Source organism: Copadichromis virginalis, linkage group LG18, assembly GCF_057382275.1.
Source record: "Copadichromis virginalis isolate Kocher_CV1m ecotype Utaka linkage group LG18, C_Virginalis_male_GT1.1, whole genome shotgun sequence".
NCBI classification, from domain to species: domain Eukaryota; kingdom Metazoa; phylum Chordata; class Actinopteri; order Cichliformes; family Cichlidae; genus Copadichromis; species Copadichromis virginalis.
This window is the reverse complement of record NC_140635.1, coordinates 23,760,968-23,772,813: the sequence shown is the minus strand read 5'-3', so window position 1 is coordinate 23,772,813 and position 11,846 is coordinate 23,760,968. Positions and strand designations below refer to the sequence as shown.

The 11,846-nt window shown below is 38.0% G+C and overlaps 2 protein-coding genes across 3 annotated transcripts; one reads left to right on the top strand and one right to left on the bottom strand.

The window, feature by feature from the left end:
* Positions 1–2,155: 2,155 nt before the first annotated feature.
* LOC146687898 (uncharacterized) lies at positions 2,156–3,209 on the top strand. 2 transcript variants are annotated; one of them, XM_085438809.1, is made up of 4 exons: positions 2,156–2,312; positions 2,449–2,557; positions 2,690–2,764; positions 2,892–3,209. In XM_085438809.1, the coding sequence occupies exons 1-4, from the start codon at positions 2,240–2,242 to the stop codon at positions 2,965–2,967; spliced, it is 333 nt and encodes a 110-aa protein (XP_085294935.1). In that variant the 5' UTR covers positions 2,156–2,239; the 3' UTR covers positions 2,968–3,209. The 2 variants fall into 2 exon arrangements, with proteins under 2 accessions (XP_085294935.1, XP_085294934.1); XM_085438808.1 differs by having other exon boundaries at positions 2,446–2,557.
* A 6,575-nt stretch (positions 3,210–9,784) lies between these two features.
* On the bottom strand, positions 9,785–11,284 carry LOC146687897 (C-C motif chemokine 20-like). Its single transcript, XM_085438806.1, has 4 exons — positions 11,150–11,284; positions 10,918–11,029; positions 10,325–10,402; positions 9,785–10,198 (listed from the first exon to the last, which is right to left on the bottom strand). The coding sequence occupies exons 1-4, from the start codon at positions 11,229–11,231 to the stop codon at positions 10,084–10,086; spliced, it is 387 nt and encodes a 128-aa protein (XP_085294932.1). The 5' UTR covers positions 11,232–11,284; the 3' UTR covers positions 9,785–10,083.
* Between the last annotated feature and the right edge of the window lie 562 nt (positions 11,285–11,846).

Below are 11,846 nucleotides of genomic sequence, written 5' to 3'. Positions count from 1 at the left end.
GCATGTTACAGAGCCAAGAACTTTTCACATATTTAGTAACTCTTAATCTCAAAAGTCTGCTACCAAACCCAGTAAATGAAGAGATGACATGCTACGCATTTTGTGCTGTAGCTGTTTGAGATCTCATAATATTTCACTTTAAATGTTAAAGGTAAATGGGGAAATATCTTTTAGCATTTTAAAGCATTTATACAGCTATGTCTGTTGAGGATAACTCAAGACTGAGACCATTGCATTTATTCATTTCATTAAAAAATACCTCAATATTCTTGTTAGTGACACCGTGTCACCATATAACCGTGTCAGTGACACGGTTATATGGTTAATATGTTCAGGCCACACAGTGGTGCAGTGGTTAGTACTTTGTGTCATATTAGTCAGATGGGCCTTTCTGTGTGAAGTTTGCCGTTTCTTCTTCCATCTTTGTGTGTTTCTTGTGGTTGCTCTGGTTTTGCCCACAGTCCAAAGACATGCTTGTTGGGTCAACTGGTGAGTCTAAATTGTTCTAAATGTAGCTGTCTGTCTCTCTGTTTTAGGTCTGCGATGGGCCGGTGATCTATTGAGCCTTAAACAGTGAGAACATTAGGCAGCAATCTAAAAGTCCTTGTGTAATAAAGGCTACATTACAATGACAGCTTGGTGAGATTAAAGTGAATTGGGGGTAACTGAAGGTTAGGAAGTGCAGACAGAGGACCTTCTGTGAAATGATAAAAACCTGTATTTGAAAGCAGTTGTTTCATTTATAACAATGACAGTGGTTCCCTGAGCAGATTAGACTTGGGGATATCTGAATATCAGATTCTAATGAATGTTTCTGAAATACAAAACATAACAAATACTACAATCTGAATTCTTTTTTCACAAGTAATCTCCTAATTAAAAGCCTAGTGGTTTGATCTTTGTTTCTTACACATGAACCACAGGCCAAAGCCTGTCACTGTCAACTGACTTACATAGTTAGAAAAGTTATTAAATATAGCCTGTTTACAATCAGCGCAATTTTATATTAATTCACAAGGCAAATAAGTGCTTAACTTTGGGTGAAGTCTTTGCCATGAATTTATGGTTAGAGATTTGACCAGATTTGCCTAAATAGTGGCCACAGACCTTTTACTTCCCTTTTAAGACAGGTAATCTTTAATGAACAGAAATTTCAAATTAAAATGTAACATTTAAAATATCCAACGTATTATTTAATATTAATAAAAGCTACGGCGAGCAGGTTCATTCGTTCTTCTTTTGCTTGCAATAAAAGCTTTTAACTAAAAAATTGGTATTTCAAATAAAAGTAAATAAATGCTCCAATTTGAATATGTTATTATCATTTTATAAGAAAAAATATAGTTATAGGTTTGCATTTTTTTTTTTAACTTTTCCTACTTGGTTAAATCTTGAAGGATCATTGAACAAGTTCAGACATGTAGCTTTACTTAGAAATGACGGAATGACCAAATTTGGATGGAGGAGGCTCGGAAATCTGTGGTTTGTGGTGGAACCCTTAGGAAATGCTTCCTTCCCTTTTCCTTGTACTTGTAATAGCTGTCAGCATCAGAAAAAAAAGAGGGATAAAAATGAAGATAGAGATTGTGTCAAGTGGCGTTCATGATATGACGCGTAATTGCTTAAATCAGCAGATTTAACTAAAATCTTATTAATGCCTGATTATTAGACAAAGATTAAAAACTGTCAACTTTAATTTGAAGTTAAAGATAACAGTTATCTAAATGCAAATGTCCACCAACTCAATTTATCCACACTGCGTTCTTGCTTACCTTGTTAACAGTAATACTAATAATAAACAAAGATTACCAAGTGTCCTTTAAGTGGACATAGTGTGCCTTAATATAGGATCAGAATAATTATCACTGGATTGCTTCAGGTGTGTGTTATAATATTTGCAATGCAAACATCACTTTGTTATTTACTTAGGTAATATTAAAAAAAGTAAAATAAAAAGTCATGAACATGATTTCTTAACTCCTGTGCGAAAGTGGTGATGAAATTTATTTAAAAAAAGGAAATGAGAGTCTCAGTGTCACCCGAGTCGTCCTGTCCCCCACCCTGATGCAAATGGATACTGTAGAAAAAGAAAGACACAATTCATCCGGTCAGTATGGCCTGATTCCTCTTTTTTCAACGGGATAAAAGCCAGAGGTCTGCTGCAGGGAGTCAGACTTCATCTGCAAGATCTACAGGTCACCTGCTGCAAAGAACCTCAGAAAGATCTTACGCGATAACCATGCAGCTGTGCATCAGAAGACTCGCATGCCAGGCCTTTCTCGTCGGGGTTCTGTTAGTGGCTGCAGCCGCTGGTAAGTTTCCTGTCAGACTCCTCCGCAATATTGTTCTTATATTTATGTTATAGTTTTAACTCTACAGTCTTCTGCTATGACTATCATTACTTGTAAAGAAATGTTTTGAAATTCTGTTTTTGTTTCCTAAAAGCAGAGACCAAGACAAGTGACTGCTGCAAAGTGATCAGTCTCAATCCCATCACAGCTCCAATCATTGGCTACAGGATGCAGAAGAAGGACCCACCCTGTGTCAACGCTGTCATGTAAGATTTATCTCCCTGTTTTATCAAAGAAAGACATGATTAAAACATTTTCTTGGAAAAGCAAGTTTATCAAAGTAAGCCGAGTGAAAAATATGGGCTCAAGTTTGAGTTTTTTGTCTTTTCTCCACCCAGATTTGAGACAACAGAAGGGGAAGTCTGCAGCCACTGGAAACAGGACTGGGTATATGAAAAGATCAAGGAGCTAGAGTGAGTATGCCTCCTTATCTCAGCTTGTTTCCTGTTTCGAGAAGTTATTGGTTTCTTTGCACATGAAGTTGCTGAGGTATACCACAAGCTTGTTTTAACCATTATCCACCGTGTGTGTTTTTTACAGGCATGCACGCAGAGCAAGGAAGACTGCTCTCAAAACTACCACTACTACTACCACTACTACAACTTCCAGCCCATAGAGAGCATCCCTCTTCACTCTAAACAGCTAGAAACATTTGTTTTAATCTTAAATAATTTAAAATGCTTTCTAATGTTATCTGTATGTCATATTTATAATTGGCGGTATTTATTTTTTCTGTTGTCTCTTTTTCTTTATGTTTCTCTGCCTATGATAGTTGTTCGCTCTGTGCAGAGACACATCTTTATGATGAGACATGATGAGATATGGTGTTTGTTATAAATAAAAGGATTGATCCTGTCATCTGTCCACAGTCTTTGTTATTCTTGCCAATTATCTGGTTTTGTATTATTTATCTATAAAATGTAATCTTGTCTAAATCTAAGCTTATAATTAACATTTCTGACTTTATTGAACATATTCATTGAGAAGACACCAAATATGTGAGCATGTTACTGTTCGTATTAGTAATCAGGAACTATTTATTACATTCATACTGCTTATAGTCCCCCCACGGCTCGTGATACACAGACAGACAGAGATGGACAACAACTATATAACTATTACCATTTGATTAGCATAAACAGATTAACTTAAATGGATACATAGAAGCAGATCATTTCAAAATGTTTTATGCACCTTAAACATATTGTAATGACTACCAAGGTGTACGATGTACCTGACTAAGGTATGTTGTTTTAATGATTAATCCTGCCATCTAGTGGGTGCTTTGATTGATAGCCATGTTCTTTCAGTCGAACAAGTGTCTCATTGAGGGACTTACCTTGTCAGATAAACCCTTTCAGGTGTACACAATGTGCTCATGTAGTGTCATACAAGTAAAATACACACCATCTGCATCATTTATGGATCTCCTGTCACTCACTGACTGGAAAATATTCCCTAAATCAATGATTGCGTTTCCATCTGAACTAAGGATATTGCACGTTACATGATTTTCTTTGTTAAATGTACATTATGGTGATAGAGTATTGTTTGATTAGATAAACATAGACAGAGTTTCACTGCTGTGAAATAAATTCATATATTTGTGAGAAATGCAGTTGGTATATTTTAAGAGATTAATTTGGTTACGCAGCAAATCCATTGACAAAACAGATGTTCATATAAACATTTATTGACAGACTGATCAAATAAGCACCATCATTTGTTTAAATCTGTTCTTCTCAGTTTTGATACTGAGTACTAAGTCTGAGGCTGATGAAGTTAAAGGATAAAGTAAAAGATAAGGTAAAGCACAGTTTGTCAGTCAGTTTCAAGAGATAATATCCTCAGCGTTAACTTGACGGCACAAGCTTGAGATTCTTTTAGACTAAGATTTGGAAACTGAAAATTTTTAGTCTGTTTTTTGCTAATTGCTGTTAAGGAAAGCCTCTTTTATACAGAAAAAATATCCACGTTGAAGATATGCGTACGTAGCTTATTTGAGAGTTTAGAAATGTGTTAGGTAGGATGTAGAATTATTGTAGAGACGCTGACACTGCCCTGGATGCAATAAAGGCCTGAGTGTGTCATGAATTTAGGAGTAGATTTCTAGGAGGCCCTCCCCCACTTTGAACTGTGAAAGTAAGAAAAAGAGAAGTTATTGTTGAGTGGAAATTCCCCAGGGGAGACCTGGGTGCGGGCCTCAATGTTTGTAATATGTTAACTCTGTTTTCTCTGTTGTGTAGAGGAATTTGGTGTAGCTTGGGTGAGGAGATTACTTTTATGACCGGCAGGAAGTCACATACACAGAGACACACACACAGTGCTTTGACTGTTATGACGCACCCACACTTACATGCACAGTCACTCACCTGCACTCACATAGACACACGGGTATGCGCACACACAGGCACTCACATGCTCGTGCATACACACACAGACACAGAGTTTCCAGCACACCATGAGGGTTTTTTGATGGGGTCACTTCTACAAAACTGTGTTTCACAGACAAAGCAGTGAAGATCTGCAGAGGGACACCGGCCTTGCATGTCTTCCCTTCTAGAAGATGCATGCTTAAATGAAGATGAATAAAGGTTTTGTGAAATGACTACTGAGTTCCGGTGCCGTCTCTGGATGCCCGAGGAATAAAAAGAACCGGCTGAAACTGATTTCATAACAACGTCCATCACCAGCTGAAGCATTTCCAGTTTTCTTCACTGATGTTTACCTCCATCTGAGCCACCCTCGGACATGACCAGTTTTAAACTAAAAAATAAGTAGTTCTCCCAAGTGATATCCCAAAAACCAAATGCTTTTTATTTAGATTGATCATGCCTGCAGAGATCTTAAGCAACATCTAATTGATATTTAAATGTGAGTTAGCATCTCATACTGGAGTATTTCCAGAGTTTCCCTCACCCACTCAGCTTTCAGATTTGCACACACCTGCTTGTTTGCAATAACATACTATGACCATTATATTCAAATATTATAGAGTGAGACTTAGAGGTTGCAGGCAAAGTTGGATGGCTTGGAAGAGAGAGTATTACATGATATATATGGTAGTCATCACTATATTTTGCATCCCTTGATACAGGTCAAACGCACTGGCTTCAGCTTGTAGCTTGCAAAGTGTGTTTTGCTCATGTGGGCATCTGATGCACACACACATGCACCCACAGGACATCATAAACATCAATCATATTGGTATTATTGACTGACCAAAAGTTAAATGTGACAAAATAAAGTTAAAGGCAGGCAGAACTGAACTTAGCATGCTCAGTATGAAATAGGAGAAGGGACATCAGGGTGACCATAGCTCTTGGAGCAATGTTGACAATACAAAATACGAATGTGGCAGAGCATTCACTGACATGACCTCTGTACATATATATGAAGAGTCACTGTACTACTGATGCTTTTTTTGTAGCCTGTGGCTCTTAAACTGGGGACAGGAAGCCCAGTGTTGTATCACAGCAACCAATACTGCATATTTTGCACCTTGGTTACAATTTAGACATGTATGTATTCAGTTCATATTTCAGTAAAATTCAGCACACGGCTGCAACTTTATCTCTCAGTGTGTATGGCTACATTTACACCTGAATGCAATTTGTTACACATGATAATGTCTTTTAGTGTTGCAGTGCTACAAAAGAAAAAAAAGACTGGCATAGCCTTATTCATGCAATATTTTGACATTGTAGCATAAAGCTGCTGTCAGGATGTTTTACATCACCAGTAACTTTGAAATTGTTTTGTGGTGAAAACTCCCCGCCCCCTTCCCCTGGTTACCATGACCTATTTAGTGTGCCAAAAGGGGAGAACACAACTGCAGCATCTTCAAGTGGTAAATGCTTTCTAGCATACAGTTTATATGAAAAACAACAAGTTGTTAATTAATAGATGCAAAATTAACACCTGACATTAACTTCTGCAATATTTAGACAAGAGTTTCTGAATGTTTTGCAATTAACAGGAGTTTAATTGCACCACATGCTCTATGTGAGTGGCCTTTTCAGTGGGAAATCAGGAGTGTGAAGGCCAGCAACACATCACTACCACTTTTGTTGAAGAAGACGGCCGTAGTGATCGATGTAGCGGTTCCAAATGACAGCAATATCAGGAAGAAGGAACATGAGAAGCCGGAGAAATACCAAGGGCTTAGAGAAGAGCTCGAGAGGATGTGGAGGGTGAAGGTAACGGTGGTCCCCGTGGTAATCGGAGCACTAGGTGCGGTGACTCCCAAGCTAGGCGAGTGGCTCCAGCAGATCCCGGGAATAACATCGGAGATCTCTGTCCAGAAGAGCGCAGTCCTGGGAACAGCTAAGATACTGCGCAGAACCCTCAAGCTCCCAGGCCTCTGGTAGAGGACCCGAGCTTGAAGGATAAACCGCCCGCAGGGGCGTGCTGGGTGTTTTTATATATATATATATATATATAATAAAATTCTACACACTACCTCGAAATGGTACAGATACAAATAAAACACACACACATACATATACACCTCAAGATGTTCACATATGTTTAAGATGTGAGTAAAAGGAGTAAAAAAAAAAATGATGATAGGGACAGCGAAACAGTGGTGAGGTGTACAGTAGGAATAACCGATGGTTTCAAAGCGGGGTTGGGATTACATCAGGGATCAGCTCTTAGCACCTTCCTGTTTGCAGTGGGGATGCACTGCTTTATAAGTACCAGCCCATTTACCAAGTCAGTACAAGCAACACAGTTCCCCTCCTACAGGGCAGGATGATGTCTTTGCAGTCAGTTTGTCACTTCGTTATTTACTTTATGTGCGTAATCAGAGTGTGGTTTGTGTTAAAAGCGTAGGTGGGGGGTATGTTTTTGTTTTTCCCATGTAAATCCCCTATCCCCCACAGCAAACTGAGTCCTGCATGTAAAAACAAAATAAGAGTAATAGTCACAAACACGAGTGCTGAAGTCCTCTGTCAAAGTCATAATGAAATCACATCAAACGGAAATGCAGTGTCATCCAAGTCATCCTGTCCATCACGCTGATGTAAACAGACACTATAGAAAAAACTAATACGGAATTCACCCAGTCAGTATGGCCTGCTTTCTCCATTCATGAGATAAAAGCTACAAGTCTGCTTCAAGAAGATCAGTTTTCTCCACCTACAGGATCCTCTGATCAGCTTATACAGAAGCCATACAGCTGTGCATCAGAAGCGGTCTCTGGTAAGTTTCTCATCAGACTATTATTGTTACAATTTACATTACAGTTGTAACTACAGTTCTCTGCTATGGCTGTCATTACCTGTCAGAAAATGCAAGGACTTTTCATAATATTGAACAGCTTTATTGTTTCCTAAAAACAGAGATCAAGACAAGTGACTGCAGCAAAGAGGTCAGTCTCAATCCCATCACAGAGGAAGAACCCACCCTGTGTTATGTAAGATTTATTTCCTTATTTATTTCAAAGAAAGACATGATCAAAACATTTTACATTTATAATTTTGATGCAGTTGGAAAAGCAAGTTTATGAAAGTAAGCCAGGTGAAAAATATGGGCTCAAGTTTGAGTTTTTTTCTTTTCTCCACCCGGATTTGAGACAACAGAAGGGGAAGTCTGCAGCCACTGGAAACAAGACTGGGTATATGAAAAGATCAAGGAGCTAGAGTGAGTATGCCTCCTTATCTCAGCCTGTTTCCTGTTTCGAGAAGTTATTGGTTTCTTTGGATATAATGTTGCCTAAGTATACCACAAGCTTGTTTTAACCATTATCCACTGTATGTGTGTTTTACAGGCACGCACGCAGAGGAGTAAGACTGCTCTCAACTCCAGCTCATAGAGAACATCCTTCTTTATTACGAATAGAAAGGACTACAGACATTTGTTTTAATTTGAAATACTTTTAAATGCTTTCTAATTTCATCTCTATTGTATATTTATAACCAGTGATGTTAATTTTTTCTGTTTTGCCTTTTTAATTTAAATTTCCGCTTATGGTATGTGCTTGCTCTTTTCAAACACACCGTATATCTCCATGACAAGAGTAATACAGCTGAGACTTTTATGGTGTTTTTCATAAATGAAATGACTGATCCCATCATGTATCCACAGTCTTGTTGTTATCTGATTTTCTTTGCTCGGTTACAACTCCCTTACTTGACTTCACTGAACACATCCATAAAACAGAGAAGTGATGCTTTGAGAACACACCAAACCCAACATTTGAATGCAATACTAGCTGTTACACTGCTGATGGAAGAAGTAAGCAATTTGACATCATTCTTCCCTCCTGAACCACTTATCAGCCATCTTCTTAGGATGTCAGTGACTTTCTTGAGGTTATTCCAAAGCATTTAAGCCTGGGCTCTGTCAGATCTCTCAAAGTGTTGTTCTGTAGTGGATTAACTTCAGTCTTTACAGTCATTCTCCTACTGCGAACTTCTAGTGAGCTTCTGGCAAAAGAAACCACAAAGCATGATGCTTCCTCCTTTTCATGTTGCTGTGTGTCTTCCCATGTCTCATTTTTGTCAATCTACTAAAAACAGGTGAGTGCTGTTGTGCGCCTGAAGCATGCAAGCTTTCTTCTTCTTCTTTTTAGCTTCATGGTGTATATGCAACCCTGAATTAGTATTTATGTGAGGTGGATATTTGAAGAGACATTAAACAAGTCAAATTATTCCTTTAAATCGCTCTTATTCTAATTGCCTTTTTTAGCTCATAGCAAAGTAGCTTTAAGACATGACTAATAACAACTGGTTTAATGAAATTGTGGATATAAACTCCTCTGACTTCTCTCTGTTTGTGAGGCATAGACCTTGAAAAAGAGAAGAGCCTTGATTTTTTGTAAATAGAGCATTTCAAAAAATGTTCATGTCCTTGTAGCCAGACTATCAAAATCTCATGACGCAGCAGACAATGGTGTTATTCTCAGATTCATTCTGCCCTCTAGTGGGTGCTTTAAGTGACTGCAGTGCATATTCAGTCAAAGGAGTGTGTCACCTTGCATGACTGGTACACCAACCTCTTGGGGTGTTAATCTGAAATAGCACAGGAAACTGCCTCCCTAACAGCCATGTCATACATTTACATGAGCTCAGAGATCAGTATTGCTCATCAAGTTTTCACCATCCAACGCTTAAGTACAAGTGCTTAAAGTGTTCCTAACTTAACTCATTAATTGATTGGAAAATATTCTCTAAATGAATGGTTGGGTTACCTGAAATATTTTGTGAAACTGGTTAACAAGTTCTAAAGTCACTCAAATAACTTTAAAATCCATTCAGTGAAAGTGACATGGCAGATTTTAGCTGCAATTTGACTAAAGAAATGTAGACAACAGCGTTACATTACCCTGAAATAAATTCATTTACTTGTCTGAAATGCAATATATGTATATTTTACCTCATTCATTTGTTTATGCAGCAGATTTGTTGCAGTGAATGAAACAAAACAGATGTTATTGTAAAAATTTATTGAGAGAATGAACAAATAATCAACAACATTTGTCTCAAATCTGTTCTTAATACAGTCTTAATACAGGAGTACTGAATTTAGACTTGAGGCTGAAGAAGTTAAGAGCGAAAAGTAAAGCAAAGGCATTACACATTTTTTCAGATTTTCAAGGGACAGTGCCCTCAGCATTAACTTGATTATAAATGCTTGAGTATCTTTATAACAAATGTATAGGCACACTGGCTAATTCTGCATGGCGATTTCTTTACATCGAGCTGTCTAAGGTGACACCTGGTTTTTGCTAATAAGCAGTGAAAGCCTCTGTTGCAGTGAGGTCAGATCCACTTCCATCACGACCTGAAGCGTTTCCAGTTTTCTTCACTGAGCCACCCTTGGACATGTTCTTCAGTTTTGCGCTAAAAAAATAAGTAGTTCTTACATGTGAAATGCCAAAAACAAACCTTTTTATGCTTTTACAGATCTTCAGGTGAGCATCTAAACAGCCCCTAATTGACATTTTAAAGTGAGTAAGCATGTCATACCTGAGTTGTTCGAGGAGTTTTTTCACCCATTCAGCTTTCGGATTGGCACACATCTGCCTGTTTGCAACCGTGTAGAAACTATAACAGCGAGACACATCATTAGAGTAACACAGAGTATCATATTACTGAAGCGTATTCATTTATGCTGCATGTATATGTGTTGGTATATGATAAATAATAACATATGCCAGAGTCTCTGCTTCAATAATTTAATAACTCAATTTAAGGATTTTAGGTTTTATAATATAAATATAATATGAATCAAAAGTGGTTAAGTTTTGTTGGATTAGACTGATTCAGAACAACCTCAACTTTAATTAAATTTTGATTTATGATTTAACAACATTAAAATGTTAAAAATAAAAGTCTTATTTTTATTCCACAAAAATCTGCAGAAATAACTTTAATACGTCTCGCCACAAAAAACTACCAATGTATTTGGAATATTTTGGAATAGATCCAATCCACCCCATTAGTCCCCACCAATCCACTTGCAAATGTTTGGCAATGTTTGCTATGATTGTTCTAGTCAAGTATTATAATGAGTAATTTAGAGGTTGCAGGCAAAGTTGAATGGTTTAGAAGAGTCTTACATGATTGCCTCGATGCGACAGTTTTCCCAGTTACGTTGTTCTCTGTATCCCTTGATGCGATTGAAGGACACGGGCGTCTTACTGTAGCTGGTACAGCAGGATGCACGGGCACCTAATGCACACACAGACACAGATGCAAAGGCACCAGATCATTAACATGTCATCTTTGAGTCGTTATGTGATATTGTCATTATTAACTGACCAAAAATTAAATGCAACAAAATAAACTTACATTCAGCTGGAGCTGGACAAAGTATCCCCAGTATGAAGCAGAGGAGAAGGGCCGTCAGGGTGATCGTACCTCTCGGAGCCATGTTGACAGTGCAAAAAGGGTGGCCGGGGACTCACTGAATACATGGTCTCTGCACATATATATATACTTTTTCCACTACTGATGTTTTTGCATCTTGTGGCTCCTAAATTGAGGACAGGAAGCCCACTGTTGCATCATGCTGCAACTTTGCATCTTCATTACCAATTTAGGCATGTACCATGCTATTACGCAATGCTAGGATTTGTTTATGTGGGATGATATGGGCCTGGTGCTCTGATGCAGTTAGTTCATATATCTCCTTTGGCTCTAATATGGATTTATACTTTCTGCATATGCATGTTATACTTTCTTTCTGAACAGTTGTGCAGTGAAGTTCTCCATATATGGCACAGCAGATTTGAATCGTTATATAGCTTAGCTTTACTTTGATTTCTCTTGATTTCATGGCTGCATCTTCATGTGTGAGTGCATATGGCCACATGGCTACATGCGAATGCACGTGACACTCACATGCGATATTCCCATAGCGTGTTGTAGTCCTACCAAAACATGACTGCCATAGCCTTTGTCGTACAGTAGTTTCACATTGTAGCTTGAAGCGGTTGTCTATCTTGGGTTTTTGATGTTATCAGCAATCTTGGGATTGTTTTGTGGT